Genomic DNA, 23,500 nt, shown 5'->3' on the forward strand with positions numbered 1-23,500 from the left:
CAAGGCATGAGCCAAAAGCCATTTCTTTAGCACCATTCTCATTTTTGAGATGTGTTCTTTTACTGAGCCAAAAGCTCATTAATAACATAGATTGGTTGGTCAACAAACTCCAGCATCTACCTATTTGCCCATCCTGCCCCCCTTGCCCTGTTGCTAGGGTTACAGACTGATACACCACGTCATGTGGATGCTGGAGATCTGGGATCATGTCCTCGTGGTTATGATGTATGTATCCGGCACTTTACTGAGGAATTTCCTGAGCCCCCAAATTTAGTTCTGATCTGCATTTATCTGTTAGCTCCGGACAGTGAACACATTCATGTTCCATTTCCTGTTTCACTGTCCATTTCCACTTTAAGAAGTGTTTGCTCTGTGATCCCAGCACTCAGGAGGCAGAGGCAGGCAGATCTCTCTTGAGTTCTAGGCCAGCCTGGTCTACAAAGCAAGTCCAGGACAGTCAAGGCTACACAGAAAAACCCTGTCTTGAAAAACAAAAACAAAAACTGTTTGCTCATCTGCACAAGCTGATTGGATTATTTGACGTGGGTTCTCCCCTTTGGTTTTTAACTTTTTACTCATATAGTGTGAATATTAATATTCTTTTGGATGAATAGTCAACACTTCCTTCTGTAGACTGTCTCTCCATCCTATTAACCTTACTGTGCTGAACTTTGAATTTAGTGCAGTCCCATTTCTCAAGTTCTTGCTCAGCTTTCCTGGGCTGCTGGAATCCTAGTCAGTACTTACCCTATTGGGAACTACCTCCTTTTGTGTTCCCCTTGCAGTTTATAAGTGTTGGGTCATAAATTAACATCTTTGATCCATTTTAAACTGTGTGGGGACATCCAGTTTCCCCAGCATCATTTGTTGAGACTTTTCTTCTCAACCGTTGCTGAGAATCAGCCATAGCTATATGGGTTTATTTCTGGGTTCTGAAGTTTTCGTTCTTGAATCTCTGCCCCCTTGGGCATCTATTGATGACTGGCAATAGGGTCAGATAGCAGTAGTGCTGTTACTGTTGAGGGAATGAAAACAGCGTAAGAAGGAAACGACAGGACACGACTGCTCCTGGGTCTGGTGGAGGAGAAACTTTATCACAGATATGAGGGAGAGCATAGGCAGAGTCCCAGCAGGGAGAGTCCAGCGTGGACATGACCAGAGTGAGCTGGGCTTGGGGGTGGCCAGAAGGGAGCCTCTGGGGGAAGGGCATGTCAGCCCTACCCCTTTAACCGGTAAGGACTGAAGGATATTGGGAGACCTTGTGGGCTAGGTCTGCTTTGATGTATGAAAAGGACAACTCAGAAATTTGTCCAGAGTTTGAAACTTAACATTCAGTATTATGAAGTTGAGTATATATTTAATTTATAAATGTGTATGTATATGTATGTGTATAACATATATGTGTGTATATGTATATATTTCCAATTGTTTCTTCTTCTTTCCTCCTCTACACCACCTCCCTCCTCACTTCTATGTATGTAGTGCTGGGATGTAGAGCCCAGGGCGTCAGGTCTGCTAGGCCATCACTACCAACTTAGCTATATTCCCAGCCCTGTTCAGTCTTCTTGATGGACTGTTCCTTCATTAGTACACAGTGATATTCCTTGTCTTATCTGACAAGCTATCTTAAAACCTAGCTTTTGTTCATGGATAAAGCTACACCTACATGCTTTTAGCTTCTACTTGAGAGCATATGGCTTCCCATTCTGCCACTTTGAGTCTGTAAGTCTTTGCCAGCGAGGTAGGTATCTGTTTTAAGACAAGGTTTTGTTTGTTTTTTCAAGAAAAATTCCTATGTATAATCCTGGCTGTCTTGGAACTCACTATATAGTCTGTGTTGGCTATGTAGACTCAGATCTGCCTGCCTTTGTCTCCCACATGCGGGGACTAAAGGCATGTGCCACCACACCTGATGGGTCATGTTTTTGAGATAGTATTTTTAAATTTTTATGTTAAAGCCACTAAAAATGTGGGCTCAGGATATTTTCCCTTTACAGTTTTATTGATTACTTGAATACTACCATATTTTTCAGACCATAAGACACACTCCCCGCCCCTCACCCCCAAAGTCAGGGGTGGCTAGAGTGTACCTTATGATCTGATTGCTGTTTTTACTGTTTTTCTTGTTTTACTGCTCTAAAAACTAGGTGTGTCTTATGGTCATGGTCTCTCTCTTCTGGTTCTCAGTTTCTCTTGGAATTTACTTTGTTGCACTCTCGTGTGACTGTTTCTTCCTGCTCTGTATGTAGGATTCCTTTAGGGATCTTCCATGCAGGTTTAGTTGACATGAATTGCTATGGTTTGTACTCGCTTGGAAGATTTAAACATCTTTTATCTTCATTTGTATTCATATAACTTTATTTGAAAGCAATTTTGACTGTCCAAAGATTAAAGTTCAAAAACAAAAAAACATAACCAGCCAGTCTTCTACTTATTCTAATGGCAGAATAGGAAGTCTGATGTGAAAAAGAGGGCTTGGGAAGTCAGAGAGCTTTTGCTGCTGCTGTCATGCTGATTATGGCCTTCCGGAAGAAGCCCATCTGTGACTTTCTCGTTTCTTTGGTGTATTTAGATGTAAGGCTGCTGGATCTTGTACTCTACTTTGATCAGGAGAGAACCCCATTACAAAGGATCTCCTAGGACGGCTTCCTCTACTTGGAACAGCATAACGAGGTAGGGAGGCAGAGCATCTCAGTTCTCTGGTATCTGCTTACAATACAGCATACAAGTCCTCTCTGGTGGTGTGACACCCGGCATGGGTCCTGGGAACCAAACATCTTCCGTAAGAGCAACAGATGCTCTTTTTTTGTTTGCTTTCTCCAGACAAGGTTTTTCTGTGTAGCTCTGGCTATCATGGAACTAGCTCAGGCTAACCTTAAACTCACATAGATCTACCTGCCTCTGCCTCTCAAGTGCTGGGATTAAAGGAGTGCACTACCCAGCTAGCAGCAGATGCTCTTTACTCCTAAGCCACATCTCAAGCACCTACAGTAGTATTTCAAGTAGTAGAGTATCAGACTGTCCAAGTTTACCAAAAAATAAAAAAATAAAAATTAAAGAAGAATTTTTATTTGTAATTTCAATGGGTTTTGAATGATTGGTTTTGTAATTTAATAGAAAACAATAAAAAATGAAATAGCTTTTGCTGAATATAAGCTGGCCCAAGGGAGTCACATTCACTTCTGCAGGGTTTCTGGTCACATGGAATGGTCTCCTGAAGCGGGCTGTCTATAGCTTCTCAAGCAGCACCGCAGAAGCGCCTCCTCCGCCATTGCAAATGCTGGCCAGACCGAATTCTCCTTGCTTCAAGGCATGAGCCAAGTGAACAACAATCCGGGCTCCAGACATCCTAAGGATTAAGAAGTCATTTGGTTCTTTAATGAAGCAAAGAATTTAGGACTGACCAGAAAAAATGTCCGTTCCAAGTTAACTTCTTGAGAAACATACTAGCCCGTACTTTTGAGTAAGTGCTTTTACATTTAGGAAATGAGCTTCAGGAAGAGGGTACAGCTCTCACAGGAACCTAGGCTTTACTTTCCTTATTCAACACTGTTACTGTGCTGGATAGTGAGTTTCATGTTAACTTGGCACTAGCTACAGTCATCTGAGAGGAAGGAACCTCAAGTCTCCATACATCAGAAGGGCCCATCCCATTGTGGGTGGAGCCAGCCCTGGGCTGGGGTCCTAGTTCCATAGGAAGGAAGCAGCGCCCCTCCATGGCTTCGGCAGCAGCTCCTGCCTCCAGCTTCCTGCCGCACTTCCTTCAGTGATGGACTACCATGTGGAGGTGGAAGCCACATAAACCCTTTCCTCCCAAACTTGCTTTTGGTCATGGTGTTTCATCACAGCAATAGAACTAAGGCAGGTTTCAAGCCACAGATGTGCTAAGTCTGTGTTCACTGTTGGACATCAGGAACGGTGTTTATCTTAAAGATGGACAGAAAGGAAAACTGCTCATCACAGAACAACAGGAGCGATGGTGAAGCAGCTCGCAGAAATAGTCGGCTATTAATCTAGGTGGGATTATATGTATGGTACCTACCCAATTGGATGGCCCAGAGAAACAGCTCCTCCGTGGATATTTACTTTTTTGGGATCAATCCCCAGCATTTTAATATTGGCTAGTACAACCACACTGAATGCTTCATTTACTTCCCACATAGCAATATCTTCCTTTTTCAATCCTGCATATTGAAGGACCTAAAAATAAATTTGAGGGCATTTATTCAGATAGTTAGCAATCAATTATTTTCTGGAGACTTTATAATTTTGATTTATATTTTCCCTTTTTGTAATTAACAGGAAGGGTTTTTTTCTTTTTAAAGTGATGGGGGGGATTTGCTTTTCTCTCTTTTATAGTCAGAATTTTGTTTGTACTGTATTATATTTTTGTCTCCACAAGTGTTTGAAAAGGTGCATTCTCGTTGTGAAAGTACATCATGCTATATGTCCTGAGATCTATCTTACAACCTATATGTTACTTAGTTCTATATTCTTGCAGTTTTATCTGTTCCCACATGCCCCTTCAATTTCTTTAGAAAAGCTGTGGGAAGGGAATTTGTGCTAATGATTATTCTTCTGATAATACCTTTTTAAAAATTGCCCAAGTCCTTTTCCATTAGATATGTTACCATTGGCTGATAACCTGTGTCTTCACTTTCACAGGTGTCTGTTCCTGTCTTGAGATCTGCCCCCTCGTGTTGTGTCAGTCCTTCTCTATTCTTATATCCATGCTCCCTGTTTTCAAATCTCTGTACTGTTCTCAGATTTCAACTCTATGTAGATGGGGTGGTGCACACTAGTTTAAAACCAGCCCAGAAAACATAGCAAGACCTTGCCATACAAACAAAAAGTCAACTTGAGATTATCTCTTGTAAGCATATGTTTGCTGAACACATCTGAGATCTCTGAGCCCCTAAGCATCCTGAGCAGCTTCCCACAGACTTGGTTATGTCTGCCTTTGGAAGTACAGACAGTGATGTGCATTTACTGTGTCTAGTGTTACTCGTTACTGCAAGACATTCAGTCCATGATTCCATTCCGCATGGAGAAACCTGCAAGCATGTATCTACTTCTAATCTGTTCTAATGAAGATAAAGTTTGAGGTTTCCTGTCAGTTACTGTTTTCTGTAGTGAAGACTCAATACCAAATTATATCTGCTTCTGCAAATAAACACTTAAAATGTAAAAACTGCCATCTTAGTACAACAAGCAAACCACAAGTTTGTATACTTCGTACAGCCCCTCATTTTTTTTCTTACCTTAGGTACAGCATATGCAGGCGCAACTGGAAAATCAATAGGTTCTACAGCAGCATCAGCAAATGCTGCAAAAGAATCACTGTTAAACTCTTTTACATATGCCCAAAGGTTTATCCTTGTATACGACTCAAACCCAAGCTAACAAATGCACATTGCCTGATCTCCAAGCCATCCCTAGTGATGCATTTTCTCCAACAAGGTCACACTTCCTAATACTGCCACTCCCTATACCACAGGGTTGTTCAATCTTCAAGGTCATGGTTTCTCTTCAATAGACTGCAATAGAAACCTTTAATTAAGACGGTTGAAAACCATTAGTCCAGGAGCAGTTGAGAGCATATGCTGTTCTTCCAGAGGACCAGAGTTCAGTTCTCAGCACCCATATCAGGCATCTCACAGCTGCCTATAACACCTAATGGGGAAAAGGTGCCCATTCCCACATGCAGACATACACCTATACATAAATCTTAAAATAATTTTTAAAAATCTAGTTTGGTGGTATAACTCGGGTAGAGTTCATAAGGTTCATAGTTATAAACAATAGCTTTTTTTTTTCTAGGCTCTGAATTCCATATTCATTTTACTCCAGCTGGCTGTCTCTGTAGGTAAAACATACTTTTCCTTTTCCTTACTCATAGGATGACTACCAGGATTTTATTTTTGTTTTTAAATAATACTCTCTTTTAAAAACTTTTTGTTGTTATTTTATGTGAGGGAGGGATGTGTACCATGCACCTGTGAAGGTGAGGTGATAACTTACGGGATGAGTTCTCTACCATCTATCATATGGGTTTTAGGGATCCAACTCAGGTTATCAGGCTTGGCAGGAAGCACATTTTACTCACTGAAGTATCTTGCCAGTCCTTAAATCATTATATAAAGCAGATTTTAACAAAAATATTAAAGGAACTTCTATCTCAATCAACACAGAAATAGCTAGCTCCATTACTCCTCAGTTAGCAAGGAGAGACTCTGTTTTCAAAATTGAAGCTGAAAAGCACCTTGGCACTCCAAAAGCAAGAACTCACATTCTCACACTTTTTTTTTTTTTAATTGAAAAAGAAGCAGGGTCAAGCCAGGTTTGGTAGCACAAACCTATAATCCTAGCTAGGAAAAGCTGTGACTGACAGACAGCAAGAATGAGTTCAGGCCAGCTTACACAACTAAGTGAGACCTTCTTCCAAAAGGACAGCTGGGGATACAGAGCTCAGCGACAGAACACGTGCTGAGCGCATGTGTGCTGGCTAGTTTTATGTCAGCTTCACACAAACTAAAGTCACCTGAAAGGAGGGAGCCTCAATTAAGAAAATGCCTCCAACCAAATTTGTTAGGAGTTCAAGGAATCCTGAGGAAGGGAGGAAGGATTGTAGGAGCCAGAAGGGTCAAGGACCCACAAGAACACAGCCCACAGAATGAACTAAAGAAGGCTACTAAGATTGCAGTCCACTGTGTCTGAATAGCTCTGAGCTGGGAGCAAAATGGAAGACTCCCTTATTCAGAGGGTGACCCTACAGAGAACATCCCACTTTTTCCTTCGTGCCCTACTGTGTTATAACCAATCAGTCCTTCCCGCCTGTAACCCTAAAAACACTTACATGCCTAACCCTGGGAACAATAAAATGAGCTGCCTCTCTGAAACTGACTCCCGGAAGCACGGCTGTCCTAAGCCTGCGCACTTCTGCTCCCTCTGTCCTCATGGGCCAGTGGACAATGATCCCCCTCCCCTGAGCCACACAGGTTCTCACAGACTGAACCGACTAGGCCTGTATAGGTATGACCTAGGTCCTTTGTATATATGTTACGACTATGTACCTTTGTCTTGTGGGACTCCTAACAGGGAGTGGGGGTTGTCTCTGACCCCTTTGCCTACTTTTGGTATCTTTCACTTCTCGGTTGCCTCATCCAGCCTTGATATCAGGGTATATGCCTAGTCTTACTGTAACTTGCTATGCCATGTTTGGTTGATATCCCTGGGAGACCTGCTCTTTTCTTAAGGGAAATAGGAGTATATGGGGGTGGGAGGAGAAAGGTCAGGGGAAGGGACTTGAAGGAGAAACTGTAGTAGGGATGTAAATATATGAGAGAATGAATAAAAGAAAAGAAAATGCCTCCATAAGATCAGGCTGTAGGCAGGCCTGTAGGGCATTTTTGTAGTAATTGATGAAGGCCCAGCCTATTGCCAGTAAGGGCATCCATGGACTGTTGGTCCTAGGTTATATTAAGAAAACAGGTTGAACATTTGACATAGTGCTGCACGCCTGTAATCCCAGCAATCAGGGAGGCAGAGGCAGGCAGATCTGAGTTCAAGGCGGGCCTAGTCTACAAAGTGAGTCCAGGACAGCCAAGGCTACACAGAGAAACCCTGTCTCAAAAAACAAAAAGGGCTGGGTGTGACAGTACACTCCCTTTAATCCCAACACTCAGGAGGCAGAGACAGGCAGATCTCCAAGTTTGAATTGGAAGCCAGCCTGATCTACAGAATAAGCTTCCAGGGCAGTCAAGGCTAAACAGAAAACCCTGTCTCGGAAAAAAACAGAAAGCAAACAAACAAAAACAGGCTGAGAGAGCCATGAGGAGTAATCCGGCAAGTAGCATCCATCCAGGAACTCTGGGTATGCATCCGCTCCTGCTCTGCTCCCGTCCTGACTTCTTTGATGATGAACTGTAGTGTGGGAGCATAGGCCGAATACACCCTTTTCCTCCCCAGTTACTTTGGTCATGGTGTTTCATCACAGTAGTAATAACCCTGACTAAGACTAAAACCCTGGATTCCCAACATTGGGGGGGGGGGGGCAGGGTGGACACACACAGGGTGAGAACATGTACCTGCAACTCGTGCGAGTGGCTTGACATTGAGTCTTCGGGCTGCATCTGCAGTCATGAGAACCACAGCCGCGGCTCCATCGTTCAGTGTGCTGGCGTTGGCAGCTGTCACCGTGCCTGAAGTCAAGAAAGCATCAAGTCACACGCCTTTTCCTGAGCTCATTCTGTCCTCTCCCACCAATAACGGAGGACTGTCTGGGTTATTAACTGTATAGACAAACTATAGATAGGCTTGGAGATAATTTCTGCCCTGCGGAAACATGCATAGAGCCAGCTCCACAGTGAATGAGAGTGCCGTGTGGGAGTTTGAGGTGGCCCTGGGTGAACGCACATGCCCAGCTCTCATGTTTCTTTGCATCTTCGCTGGGATTAAGGGCATGCACCACCACACTGGGCTTGGATAAATCTTTAAGAGCTGTCAGGCAAGTCCAAGAATAAACAGTGCATAGTAACTTGAGTTTCTCCCTTATGTCTGATTTCTTACTAACCATTTTCTTTCTGGAACACGGTCTTCAGCTTTGGCACTTTACTAAAATCAACACGCTTATATTCTTCGTCTTCTTTCACCACCACATCTGGTTTACCTAAAATTGAAGTATTATGTAATCACCAGTCCAGTGCCTCTGGCATGCTTTAAGCCATTCCAAGTCTAGAATGTGAAATCTACACCAACAACTCCCATTATTTGCCAACCTTCCTTCTCGTTCTTCTCCCTTGGGTAATCCTGGCTGTCTTGGAGCTCAATATGTAGACAGGCTGTCCCTGAGTGCACAGAGATCCTCCCGCCTCTGCCTCCCAGATTCAAGTGCTGTGGTTAAAGGCGTGTGTCCACACCCAGGCTTCCCAACCCTCTTCTCTGATCACAGACCTCACTGTGTGTACTCCAAGGGTCTGTGCCCAACCAGTGCTACATAAACTAGAGTCCTGTCACCCAGACAGTGAGCATTCTGGGAAAGTAAGTAGCTTGTACTATGAATTATCCCAGCACCTTTGGGAAGAAGACACTTTCTTTGACTCTGAGCACTACAACACATGTGACTCTGCAAGTGCCTGCCATTAAGCCTTCATTTCTGCGAGGTAACTCTAGTAGTTTTCTAATATAAATCCCTTTTTAGAAAATACTTGTCATTTCCTCCTAGCATTGGGCCGTTCCGGTTAGTGGCAGCTGCTCCAGTCACGAGGGGCGGCAGCAGCGGGAAAGCCAGTGATGGTAAAACGGAAGTGGGGAATGGAGTACAAAGGCTACCTGGTCTCTGGACGGCTACATGCACATGCAGCTTGCAGATACAGAACAATACATAGACATTGTCTGGACATCTGGGTGAAGTTCTGATGAGGTGTAATAATGTCCTTTATATCAGAGGTGTTGAAGAGGAGGAGGAAGAAGACGGGGAAATGAGAGAATAGCACCTTTGGGGGGATATATATGTATTTCCATACAATAAAGGTTTTTTTTTCAACTTGAAAAAAAAAAAAAAGGAAAATCCTTGTTAGGGTCAATGAGATGCCTCAGCAGACAGAAGTGCTTGCAGTGCAAGCTTGGTGACTTGGGTTCAATCCCCAGAACCCATGTAAAGGTAAAAAACAAAATCAAAAACTGATTCCACAATCATCCCCTGGCCTACAAATGCATGCCACAGAGGACACGTGTGCACACACGGGTGCACACTAATAATAGTTAAATGTGAGCAGGGCTGGTTAAGAACACACTCCAGTCTTCCAGAGGCTCTCACACCCACATCAGGCAGCACACAGCCGCCTGTAGCTCCAGCTCCAGGGATCCAAGACCGTTGGCCTCTTCAGGCACCTACACTAGTGTGCATATAATCCACACACAAAATAGTAAGAGTACAATCTTTTCAAAAATAAATTTAAGGACAGGTTGCTGGAGCATTCCTTTGATCTCAGCACTCAGGTGTTAGAGATAGCAGATCTCTGAATTCAAGCCCAGCCTGGTCTACAGAGCAAATTCCAGGATAGCCAGGGCTGTTACACAGAGAAAGCCTATCAAGAAAATCCAAAATAAACCAATTAAACATGTAAAACATAAGCTAATGTGCTATCTGTTGTTTACATGAGAAGTAATTCTTTTTTTTTTTTCCAAATTAAAAACAGTACAGGAGGCTAGAGAGATGGCTCAGTGGTTAAGAGCACTGGCTGCTCTTTCAGAGGTCCTGAGTTCAATTTCCAGCACGTACATGGCAGTTCATAACTGCTTATAACTAGTCCCATGGGATCTGATGTCCTCTTATATGCAGATGTGCATATAACACTCATATATAAATAAATCTTTTTTAAAAAGCAGTAAGTACACCAGCTTTATACCAAGCCACATGACCTGAGTTTAGTCCCTGGAAGGAGAGAACCAACTCCTGCAGGTTGTTCTCTGACCTGCACATATACAGCATAGTATGCAAATGCCACTTAAGCACAAAACCAAAGAAAAAATGTAAACTTTTTTCTAAAAATAGTAAGTTTAGGGCACTGTGTAACTGAATGTACTGTTACTTCTGACCTGTAATCCTTCCCTTTATTAACTGTAAGCAAAACTACTAATGTGTTCAGCTCAGATAAACAGAGATAATACTCGTTCAAAATGGAAACATACATTATGGACTGGTGAGATTGCTCAATGGTTAAGAGCACTGGCTGCTCTTCCAGAGGACCCGGTTCAATTTCTAGCATCCACATGGTAGCTCAAACCTGTCTGTAGCTCCAAGGGATCTGACACCCTCACACAGACACACATGCAGGCAACACATCAATGCACATGAAATAAAAATAAGCTTAAATTTTTGTAAATGGCACATGCCTTTAATCCCAGCACTCAGGAGGCAGAGGCAGGTAGATCACTGTGGGTTCCAGGCCAGCCTGGTCTACAAGGTGAATCTAGAACAGCCAAGGCTACACGGGGAGAGACCCTGTCTCGAAAAACCAAAAATAAGTAAATAAATGGAAACATCAATTCTACAACATGAAATATTTATTAACAGTGAAATCTAACCAAGAAACAAAAAATGGCTAAGAACTTGAAGTCTATTTATTAAATGTCACCTCTACCTTTTGCTGAGACTGTGACAGGAGTAATTTCATTTGCAAACTTGCCCGCGGCCCACGCTTCTTTGCTTCTGGTGTAGGAGCTGATAGCATAGGTATCCTGTTCACTTCGTGCGATGTCCAGCTTCTTTGCAGTATTCTCAGCACAGTTACCCTGAGAAATTTGAAAAAAATATTACCTTTGCATAACTCAGTAGTTAGGAGCTCAATCCCATCCCTCTAAATTTCCTTCCTCTGGTCTACATAACTTCTCCCTGGTGTCTTTTGTCTTCAAATGGTTGCAGGAAACAGCGTTGCCATTTTAGGAGGGAATACCCTGCTCAAGTGTAGGCCACTTTTAAATAATTGACTATGCTGAAGAAACTGACATAGTAAAATGCTTTGATAAAGTTGATGAAACCATTTATAGGACCCACCCTGGAACTTGGTATTTAAAGCATATGTGTTATGAAGAGTCGTTTATGTATTACGTGGCACTCCCTGTTTAAGCAGCATTTGGGGGCTAGAGAGACCTCAGAAACTGAGAGCCTAGTGCTCTCCCAGAGTGCATGGTGAGATTCTCTGGCCAGGCACCTCAAACGCACCCACTCTAGCTCCAGAGGACCTCACACCACCTTTGGCTTCCCTGGGTACCAATACACACATACACATTTTATTTTATTTTTTGGCTTTTCAAGAGAGGGAGACAGAATCCCTCCCCAAGTGCTGGGTTTACTGGCATGCGCCACTGAGCCCAGCTCACATACACATCCTTTAAATGTAGTATTTACCATATGAATTTTATTGTAGACGTCAGTTAGCCCATCTTTTACAATCAGGTCCTCAAGTTTTACCCCACCATAGGGTGTTGCTCCTCTGCTCATTACATATGGAACATTGGACATGCTCTCCATCCCACCTGCCACCATCACGTCCTGCTCAGCAACACAACAAAGCCAGAGTCAGTTCAGCATCTCCATCCAGTGCTCTTCAGACACTACTGTCAACACATGAGTGCCCAACATGGCTTCATAACCATGCTCACACAGTGAATACCCTCTTTACCACTTGTGCTTGATGAGAAGAAAAGGGCTTAAAATGATCAATGACAAGATTAAAATTAGAAGCTAGGTATGGTGGCACATCTATAATCCTAGCACTTGGAAGGCTGAGGCAGGAGCATCAGGAATTCAAGGTCATTTTCAGGGATGTTGAGGGTTTGAAGCCATGGCCTACATGAGATGCTGTCTCAGAAAATACAAATCAACCCCCAAAAAAACCATAATAATTGGACAGTGTGACCACACATAACATTTAGAAGGTGGAGCTGGTGGAAGATTTTGGAAAACAATGGACAACTTACAAAAATTGAACAATTCTTTAGGATTTTGGGGTGGGTGGGGAGGGGAGGGATTTCAAAGCTTTCTTGTTCACTACTCTATTCACTTTTTTGTTTGTTTTGTTTTTTGTTTTTTCAAGACAGGGTCTCTCTGTGTAGTCTTGGCTGTCCTAGACTCTCTTTGTAGACCAGGTTGGCCTTGAACTCACAGTGATCTGCCTGCCTCTGCCTCCTGAGTGCAGGGATTACAGATGTGTACCACTGCGCTTGCTTAGTGCTCTGTTCTTATAATTCCTAAGTATGCAACTGAATATGATCAGCTGGAGTCCTGGGTCTACCACACATCATGGAGGACACTGAAGTTAAACACACGAAGATTCTCCTCTTTTAAGTAGCTAAGTATCCAAACATGGTATTCTCAGGAATGGAGGGGAGGGCGAGTGGTTTTTTCCTTTTATGCTTTCCATGGCTGTGTCCAGGGTGTGCATATACTGTTTCCATGATTAGGTCCCTGTCACAGTAGCTCAGACCTCATTGTACCCTTTTCTTCCCTAAAGGGAACATAGAAGTGCATGACATTTTTTTTTCTTGCTTCCATTTTCTTTGTTGTTGTTTGTTTGTTTGTTTGTTTGTTTTGAGACAAGATTTCTCTGTGTGTAGCCTTGGCTGTTCTGGAACTCACTCTGTAGACCAGGCTGGCCTCAAACTCACAAAGATCCTCCTGCCGCTGCCTCTGCCGAGTGTTAAGATTAAAGGCATGCACCACCACTGCCCAGCTTGTTTCTATTTATATTTGTTATGTGCATGAGTGTTTTGCCTGCGTGTGTGTGTGTGTGTGTGTGTGTGTGTGTGTGTGTGTGTGTGTGTGTGTGTACCGTGTATATGCCTGATGCCATCAGGTCAGAAGAGATTATCAGATACCCTGGAAATAGAATAGAGAAAAAAAAAAAAACAGCCTCTGAATGTGAGAGCATATTCCCTGAGCAGCCTTTCTCTTCCTCCTCTTCCTCACTCTGAAGTAAAGGTTTCAATCAACATGCCTCAAGCTTGCAGTCCCTTGCTTCTATCTCATAAATGCTAGAACTGGGCATGTGTTTAACAGAAAGCATCTCAGGGTTGGAGTTCAGTACCCAGCACCCACATCAGGCAGCTTACAACCATATGTACCTCCAGCTCCAAAGGGTCCAACATCCTCTTCTGGTCTCCCTAGGCACCTGTTCACACGTGGCATTCACACAAGCACAAACACATAAATGAAAATAAGCATTTTAAAATATAAAGGAGGCCAGGCTATCGTGGTGCATGCCTTTAATCTCAGCACTTGGGATGCAAAGGCAGGCAGATCTCTGTGAGTCTGAGGCCACCTCAGTCTTCAGAGCAAGTTCCAGGACAACCAAAGCTACACAGAGAAACCCTGTCTCAAAAAACAAACCAGGGGCTGGAGAGATGGCTCAGAGGTTAAGAGAACTGACTGTTCTTCCAAAGGTCCTGAATTCAATTCCCAGCAACCACATGGTGGCTCACAACCATCTACAATGAGATCTGGTGCCCTCTTCTAGTGGGCAGGCACACATGTGAGCAGAATATGTATAAATAATAAATAAATAAATAAACATTTTTTTAAAACCAACTAACTAAACAAACAAACAAAACAAAGGGGCTGGAGAGATGGTCAATGGTTAGGAGCACTTGATGCTTCTCCAGGGACACGGGTTCAATTACCAGCACCCACAGGGTAGTTCAGAACCATTCAACCCGACATCCAATACTCTTTTCTGACCTCCATATGTGCCAGGTATGCACGTGCTGCACATACATGCATGCAGGCAAAACACTCATAAAATCAGCGTGGCGTCGTGGCGCACACCTGTAATCCCACCGCTCGGGAGGCAGAGGCAGGCAGATCTCTGTGAATTTGAGGCTAGCCTGGTCTACAAAGCAAGTTCAGGATAGCCCAGGCTACACAGAGAAACTCTTTCTCGAAAAACAAGCAAACAAACTTCCAAAGGTCTTTAGTTCAATTCCCAGCAACCACATGATGGCTCACAACTACCGATGATGAGATTTGGTGCCCTCTTCTGGCGTATAAGCATATATGCAGGTAGAATGCTGTATAAATAATAAAATTTTTTTAAAACCCACATAAATAAATCTTTTTTTAAAAGGAAAGTGGGGAAGGGTAGAAATGTGGCCCAGCAGTTAAGAGCACTTGTTGCTCTTTCACGGAACCCGGGTTTGATTCTCTGCACTCACGTGGTGGCTCACAACTCTCTGTAACGCCAGTTCCAGGGGATCCAGTGCCTCTGAACACCAGGCACATGTGTGATGCCCAAATGCATGCAGGTAAGACACTCACACACGTACAACAGAAGTAAAGACGGAACCCCATGGCTGCAGCATAAATGTGCTTAGAAGCAAGCATTTTCTAGCATTTGGAATTACTTTGGCAGACAAAACAAGGCATTTCTTACCTGATGTCCACACATAAGACTCTGAGAGGCCATCATGATGGCTTTCATTCCTGAGGCACAGACCTTATTCACCGTGGTGCACGGAGTGGAAATAAGTAAACCTACAGCCAACATAAGTCATGCTTTTGAAGAGCAGAAACAGTCATTTTTCATATACAACTATAGAATTAAAATAGAACATGTGACCAAATCTGAAATTTTTTATTTTCTTAAGAGTCGTGTGCCTGGTGCTGTGGCACACTCCTGCAATCCCAGCACTTGGGGAGGCAGAGGCCGGCCTGGTCTACAACATGAGTCTAGGGGGCTGGAGAGATGGCTCAGCAGTTGAGAGCACTGTCTGCTCTTCCAGAGGTCTTGAGTTCAATTCCCAGCTTCCACATGGAGACACAACCATTAATATTAGGATCTGATACCTTCTTCTACAGACAGGTGTACATGCAAAAAGAGCACTCATATACATAAATGAATAAATAAATCTTTAAAAAATATGAGTCTAGGACAGCCAAGGCTAAACAAAGAAACTCTGTCTCCAAAAACCAAAACAAACAAAAAAGTCATGTATTTACTAATTTAACTGAAATGACATTAACATTTTCAAGAAAATTAAATAAAAAAGCAAACGTGTTTGTCGTACCTGCACCCAATGCTGCTTGCCTCGTAGGGGCCTGCCCTTCACCTCCTTGGATGACATTGCCCATGTACACTTCCTTTACTTCTTCTTTTGGGATCCCTTTTAAAAACAGCAGAAAGGACTGTCCTGGATTTATTCAATTTTTTTCTTTCTTTTTTAATATTTTACTTATTTTCATTTTATGTGCATGGGTGTTTTGCTTTTATGTATGTCTATATACCACGTATATGCAGTGCCCGGAGAGGCCAGAAAAGGGCATTGGGTCGTCTGGAACCGAAGTTGCAGAGAGTAGTGAGCTATTAGGTAGTTGCTGGAAACTAAACCCAAGTCCTTTAGAAGAACAGCCAGTACTCTTAACGACTGAGTAATCTCTCCACGCCCAATATTCAGTTTAGTAATTAAGATTACCAAGCAAGCTCAGTACAGTGGCACATGCCTGTAATCCCAGCACCCAGAGAGGCAGAGGCAAACTGATATCTGTGAGTTGGAGGCTAGCCTGGTCTACCAAGCGAGTCCAGGACAGCCAAGGCTACACAGAGAAACCCTGTCTCGGAAAAAAAAAATACCCAGCAAATTACATGACATAGGACAGAAATGACTTTTTTCCAACTCCCAGGATTTCCCCTCCTGTGTATTTTCATCCTGCTTCTTCACTGGTCCATGGTGCCAGCTGAGGCTGTCAGTATAGTGAAGCTGCACTGATGGCGCCCGGCAGATTGTTCCGCCATTTCTCTAGGTCCTTGAGTTGCACATCAGATCTAGGGCTGATGACTCTACACTGTGAAGATTCCTGCCTGTGAGCTTCACAGTGAGTTTCCCAGCTCTGTAATCATCAATGTAGCCATGCTACATCATCAGAGAAACCGAGCAATGACTTTTCAACATGGCCTGATGAGGGCCTGGCATTTGCCTCTTCTCAGCATTGCTGATGCTCTTGAGAGCATCTGCCAGGACATTCACGTGCACCATGGTGACAGCACGGAAAGACAGCAGAAAGGCAGGATGATTTCTTTTTCCTGTTAATTTTGAGTTTCATTCCTATCTCTCTAGTACAAGGGAATTTATATATGTAGGAAACATGTAATTTCTAAGAGTTATATATACAGTAAATGCAAAACAATTGTATATCCACAATCATTTTCCCCCTGAATATCAAAACAAGGCAAGTGCTGACCTGCCTTTTCGATGGCGCCCTGAATTGCAATGGAGCCAAGTGCAGTAGCTGGCTGAGAGGCCAGGCTGCCCAGGAAAGAGCCGATGGGCGTTCTCATAGCACTGACTATAACCACTTCCTGGCAAGACAGAAAAAGGCAAAAAATTAGCACAGGTGTAATCAAATCCCCGTTCATTCAATAGACATTCATCCTCAGACAACTTATGAAGAATTAGTTAGAAAGGGTTAAACTAAGGCCCAACAGAAAGACAGGGCTAGGGTGTAGCTCGGTGGTAGAGTTGAGCACACACGAGGCCCTGGGTTCAAGCCACTGGTCCCCAGTGGCTGGAGCAGTGGAGGGGAGGGCAGGGGTGGACACAACAGGGAGACTGAGGGAGGTACAGGAAGAAGTTAAGGCACATTCTAAAGCAGACGTAGAAATCCTTTCCAGTTCTCTCTGGAAGATTTAACGCCAGAAGCTTAGGTTTCAGTTATGCTCAGTCAAAGTCTTAAAAACTGGGCAGTCAAGGTGATTCAACAGGTAAAGGACTTGGCAATGTTTGACAACCTGAGTTTGATCCAGGAAAAATGTCCACAAGGTTGTCTTCTTACCTCCACATGTATATGTACACACTTGAAAGTCACACACACACACACACACACACACACACACACACACACACACACACACACCATACATGCACAAACCCCAGATAACTGTTTATGACATGTACCTCTAGCCACACAGAACTTGCTATACAGACCTGACTGGGCATGAAATCAGAGGTTGCATATATCTGCCTCCTGAGTGTTAGGGTTAAAGGTGTAACCACCACACCCAGCAATAATGGTTTTAAAACTTTTTTAAATGACAACTTTACATTATCAAAAGAAAAAACCCTGCTCTAATAAACAGCCCTGAGGCTGAAGAAATGGCTCATCAGCTAAGATTGCATGAGGTGAAAACATGGAAACCAGCAATCAGATCATAGCACCCGAGTAACAAGCAAGGTGCCCACAAACACCTGTGACTCTAACTACGTGAGATCTGACACCTTATTCTGGCCTCTACACACCAAAGCACATGTGATCGTGCACACACACACACGTATCCACTCACACAGACACATATACATAGTGTATATATGTGTAAGTGAATGCTGTGTGTGTGGTCCCTCAGAGGCTAAGAGGTGCATGTGGTTAAGAATCACCTAACTTGGGTCTGGCAACTAAATTCAAGTCCTCTGGAAGAGCAGCAAATGCTCTTAACCACTGAGCCATTTCTCCAGTGCTGTTAACAAATCTTTTAAAATAAACAAATAAACACCACTAACCAGAATCTCCTTTACTAAAGAAGAAACCTCTGGGCTAGCAATTCAGAAGCACGGGCTGCATGGACAGTATTTATCAGGACATAGCCAGAACCATAATTTCCTAAACTACAAAACAGGACAAAGTAGATCAAAGTCCTCGTCAATGCCATGAAACACACTCTCCTTACATTTGGCTTCTACAATCTCCTATGAAGCGTTAGATGTATTAAAACAATGGAAAGATGTGATGTCACTTTGAGGACCTTTAACAAAGGCAGACAGCAGCAACTAGGAAATGAAGAAAAGGTCTTCCTGGTTTTCTCTCAGGTGGTCAGTCCCTCTCCTGTCAAGTCCCTCGTGTATCCACTGCACTGTGCCACCCACAATGCAAGGAGGAACACTCCGCAGTTTTAGAGGGAAACTGCTTTGCAGTGTATTATAAGGAAGTATTCACGGACCCAATGAGCCACTTCTGTGATAATACAGATATGTAACTTCTTAGCTTTCACTAACCATGTATAATCCTATTAACCTCCAAATACATTCAAAAATGTACACAACTATTTGGTCTGTTTGCTTGAGGCTGGCGATCCTCAAGCCAAGCCTCTGGCCTCACCCTCCCAAAAGCTCACACTGCAAACCTGAGCCACCCTGCCTAGCAACACGTGCGTCTCTACAGGCAACATTCCTCTAAATTCTTCAAACTGTAAGGTACAATTTCAATTTATACTTACATTCAAAGCGGGTTTGGATGTATAACTTCGCCCCAGGCATCTTACTTCCTGTAAGATAAATGTTTATGATATAGTATTTAAAAATTCATCTGTGAATTGTATACTTAGCAATAGAGTCAAGGTGGTTTTCTTCATTTCTACACTTTTATTTCCAAGTTTTCTATAATGTATATACACCACTTTTATAAATCATAAAGAAAATGGTTATAATCAATATTACTTTTCTTTCTTTCTTTTTCTCTGTGTAGCCTTGGCTGCCCTGGACTCTGTAGACCACATTGGCCTCAAACTCACAGCGATCTACCTGCCTCTGCCTCCCGGAGTGCTGAGATTAAAAGTGTGCGCCACCATGGCCGGCTTACCAGATAATTCTTATGCACTAAAAGAGGGGGCTGGAGTGTAGCTCAGTGGTCTAGTGGATGCTTGGCATGTGTGAGCTTCTGGCTGATCCTCAGCACCACACTCACAAAGGAACAGAGAGAGAAAAACATCGTAACTGTTTCCACACTATTTATAGGAACAAATGTCAACAAGGGAAACTCTGGAAATGTAGAGCAGAGTTCAAAGCCATACCTGATTTCTGGTTGGCCTGTGAGGTCAGCAAGCCTAACATTCCAACTGAGAGCAGTCACCGCGTGCTGCTGACGTTCACGAGAAGAGCGAACAGTAAACAGTGTCTAGACTCTGAGGTGAGCCAAGAGCCTTGCTTTTCACAGATTGAGCATGTTGTCCTAACTGAATGCAGACAACTAAAACTTCCAACCTAAGACTCAGAATAAACAAAACATAACTTTGACCCTGGACTTACAAACAGGAGCAGCCATGATAACCAGACTGCCTTTCACAGAGTGTCTGAAGGACAGTGGTGCATATGCGCAGCAGCTCGACACAGGCATGCCTTCTAAGGCAGAAGTGACTCCACAGCGACGCTTTTTCTCAAGGAAAGCGTGAGAGAACATGAATACAATGCCACAAAGCCAGCTTTGCTATACAAACGACTCCATCTAGATGTGACTTTAAAATGTTGACATCACAAAATCTACCTTCAATTTTGATGAGGTCTTCAGTCTTTGTTGTATCATAGAGCGATGACCAACGAGCATAAAGTTAATTTGATCCTACTTTTGTTCAACAAAATATGAGCTTAAGCGGCATTACAGGGTTTGGGATGTTTCTGTGGGCCTTGTACTCCAGCAGCAGTACACGCTTGTAGAGAAGGGTTGAAATTACTTGGACATCGTCCGTAAAGATTTATAAGAACTGGGGGCAGGGGGAGGCGGCGCTGGAGAGATGGCTCAGTGGTTAAGAGCACTAGGTTCAATTCCCAGCACCCACATGGCAGCTCACAACGGTCTGTGACTCCAGTTCCAGGGGATCTGACACACTCACACCTATGCACATAAAATAGATTTTTTAAAAAATGAACTGGGGGAATAGCACTGCAAGCAAGCTACCTCTGGTGTTTTCGAGGAGAACGATTCCTTGGTTTGAGCAGTAGTCTTCACATCCTAGGGCTCCACTGAAAGTGTGTTCAGTTCCACCACCCTTCCGTTTAAATCTTCTACTAACACAGTACTTGATTTCAGTTGCTGTTCAATTAACCTGTGATTATTCCAACTGGAATGCAACAGCTACTATCTCTATCTATACTTTTAAACATGTTTTAGACAGGGTCTTACCATGTGTATGTAGCCTAGGCAAGACTTGAAATTAAGATCCCCCTGACACCAAACCCAACCCTGTACCTACATTTCTTAAAGTCTGCCATTAAATTAGGAAGGTATGTTTTTGGTTTTTACTCTCTCAGAGCTTTACACAATCCCTTAAGTGATTGTGGACTCAGCCATGTCCAGTAAACAAATCTGTGCTCAAGTAGACAAGGGCCAAGTGCATCTGTAATCTGGTCTACACATGTAGATCATGCTGTATCTGCTTAGCTGCTATCACACTGTCTGTATTATAACTCTGAATAATAATTATGACATGGTAAACATGCCAGTCACTGCTGGCAGCCACACTCCTTTCTCCGTTAAAGGCAACATTAAGGCACTGTAAGACAACTCTATCACCAGCCCTGACCAGAGCTGATGGCACCGAGAATGGACTAGACTTATCCTGGTTGGCATCCTGAGAGCCTGGGTCAGTGGACAATGAGTCCTTAAGCTGAGTCAGTCAGCACCTCAGTTAGAAAAGCCACAGTGAGTGAGGATGAGGCTGGAGGGACAGTGTTGCCCATATGTGCATACCACACTGTTTTTCTGAAGCAGGGACGCGCTGCACTGCAAGGAGCAGGAGAGCCCTTGTTTGGTGCTTGTCTACTTAAGAGGCCAAGGCCGGCCACACTGATTTCCTATCCTTGAATGTCCAAGAATTTGTCTATTATATCTCTTTAGATATTCCCCTTTAAAGATTTATTTATTTTTTATTATGTATACAATGCTCTGTCTGCATGTACACCTGCAGGCCAGAGGAGGGCATCAGATCATATCATAGATGGCTGTGAGCCACCATGTGGTTGCTGGGAATTGAACTCAGGACCTCTGGAAGAGCAGTCAGTGCTCTTAACCGCTGAGCCACCTCTCCAGCCCCGACATTCCCCTTTCTAATGAAGGGTGTAGCTCAGTATAAACAAGTCTCTGGGTCTTGTCCCTGTACCACCCAAAATAATTCCTTTAGCTGGTGCAAAGTGCATCCGTGGCACTCTTTACTCAAGCAGTAGTCTTTTCTTGCAAGTGTCTGGTTCGTTTTCACTGAAGGGTCACTGTGTGTCCACTGTGGCTCTCACGCTGTATACAACCTTTCCTACTGGAGATAATTTCTCCCTTTTCCTTCTGGGTCATTCCATAAGTGTGTAAATGCACTGCAGCTCTTCTAGCTAGCTTAGAAATAAGCACACCTCCAGCCAACATTACATTGAACTTTGACATTTCCCATGCTGCCTGAAATTGTCTTATTGCCCTGTTATCTTTGCCACTTTACCACTCTTTGCTCTGAGCAGTCAGTTCTGTCTGCGGAACAGAAGTAAACAAACTCCACATCACCCTGTGATATCTAGATACTGCTCTAGTTATCAATGCTGGGCTAAGAAATGTATTGCCTCCACATGAAAGCAGCCCTGTTTAACAGGCGGTTGCCCACATGTGGATACAAAGCTGTTTTTATGAAGCGCCTATACATAGCCATGTGTGGGCGTTTTATCCATGTATCCATGGTGGCTCTGATCACCAGCCTGAGGATGTAACAGAAAACAATGGTATATCTTTATGGAATTGTATAGATACACTGGCACTATCACTATCTATACTTTAAAGAAATATACTTATTTGTTGGGGGACATGCAGAAGGAACAGCAAACCAGCTCTAGAACTCATGGAATATGCCCCAGGAGTTCGCATACCCATGATGGGTGTGGCTCGGCAAGGTGTGTCCTGAGGACTTCATGCGGTTATGGAGCAGAGCTCTGCCTGTCACCTTTGCGGTCCTTATAATCCTCCTAAGATATGAATCGTAGGAGTACTACAAAGGGGGTTTTCAGCCCCTCACTGGGCAGTATCATTGGCGTACACAGTAACAATGCTTGATCTCTTTCAGGCATCGCTGCTGGAGCAGATTGATGATTCAACCCTTGAAAACAACTTGCAGATGTAGATTGCTAACAATGACCATTACCCTTAGAAATAATTTGGAAAAATAGATTGTTCAGTAAGGTTAGCTAAAGATGTTTTTGCTACTGGCTCTGATGTAGAAAATCTTAGAGAAAAACAGATTGTTTAGCAAGGTTACATAGGGATGTTTTTGCTATTGGCTCTGACACAGAAAATCTAAGGGAACAATTTGAAGTTAAGAAAAAGTACATTCTTAAGTGTGTAAAGCTAGGGTCGTTTTGAGGTTGGTGAGCAAAGACAACACCCCAATTAGCACTAAGCTGGACTTAGTTCAAAGTGACTAATTTCTTATACTTATTTTTGCCCCCAGCTTCCTGATATGTTTTAATAGAAAATATTACTGAATAGATGAGCACCTTTAGGATTTAAAGTAGAAATAACTGATTGTTTTTATATAGAAGTTTAGATTTGTGATTCTTTTTATAAGATTACTTTTTAAGATATTTGAGTCTTAGTAACTGCAAATTGCAGCCTGCCAGTAAAGAAAAGCTGGCAGAGAAATTCCTTTGCTTGCTTACACTCTGTTAATATGTAACAAGTTGCTTAGTTACAAATGTATGCGTATTGGTTCTTGGGAATAATTTGTTTTTCATGTCTGTTTCTCACCCATAACAACATTTGATCATGTGAAGGTATTAAAGAACATGTTTTTCTTATGTCTACTCATTGTAATAATTCACTTAAGAGAAACAGAATGTAACCACGCTGTGATTTGTGTACTGCTTGGAAGAGCTTGCTGGGATATATAAGCTGTGGGAGAAACAATAAGGTTGTTAGAATCTTTTACCATCCACAAAGATGTGTGTATGTGTATATGTATGTGTGTAAGGTTTTTGGAGCTTGTTCTTTTTTTTAAAGAGTTATTTATTTTATTTATTGCATATGAGCGCTTTTATCTGCAGAAGAGGGTATCAGATTACATTATAGGTGGTTGTGAGCCACCATGTGGTTGCTGGGAATTGAACTCAGGACCTCTGGAAGAGCAGGTGGCGCTCTTAGCCACTGAGCCATCCCTCCAGCCTAACCATTGGAGCTTGTTCTATCTACCAAGATGTCTATATATGTTGTATGTGT

The 23,500-nt window shown here is 43.1% G+C and overlaps 1 protein-coding gene across 1 annotated transcript in view; it reads right to left on the bottom strand.

Moving 5' to 3' along the window:
- Positions 1 to 3,053: 3,053 nt before the first annotated feature.
- Positions 3,054 to 23,500, bottom strand: part of ACAT1 (acetyl-CoA acetyltransferase 1) — a 28,289-nt gene continuing 7,842 nt past the window's right edge. The window contains exons 2-12 of the mRNA XM_084784320.1: positions 18,762 to 18,809; positions 16,736 to 16,853; positions 15,565 to 15,660; positions 14,931 to 15,031; positions 11,912 to 12,055; positions 11,145 to 11,295; positions 8,573 to 8,668; positions 8,088 to 8,201; positions 5,262 to 5,326; positions 4,043 to 4,200; positions 3,054 to 3,349 (exon numbers count right to left, since the gene is read on the bottom strand). Of these exons, the coding sequence (XP_084640446.1) occupies positions 3,229 to 3,349; positions 4,043 to 4,200; positions 5,262 to 5,326; positions 8,088 to 8,201; positions 8,573 to 8,668; positions 11,145 to 11,295; positions 11,912 to 12,055; positions 14,931 to 15,031; positions 15,565 to 15,660; positions 16,736 to 16,853; positions 18,762 to 18,809 (1,212 nt within the window). The 3' untranslated portion in view covers positions 3,054 to 3,228. The remainder of the gene's footprint in view (positions 3,350 to 4,042; positions 4,201 to 5,261; positions 5,327 to 8,087; positions 8,202 to 8,572; positions 8,669 to 11,144; positions 11,296 to 11,911; positions 12,056 to 14,930; positions 15,032 to 15,564; positions 15,661 to 16,735; positions 16,854 to 18,761; positions 18,810 to 23,500) is intronic.

Source organism: Acomys minous (assembly GCF_964271855.1).
Source record: "Acomys minous genome assembly, chromosome: 5".
NCBI classification, from domain to species: Eukaryota; Metazoa; Chordata; class Mammalia; order Rodentia; family Muridae; genus Acomys; species Acomys minous.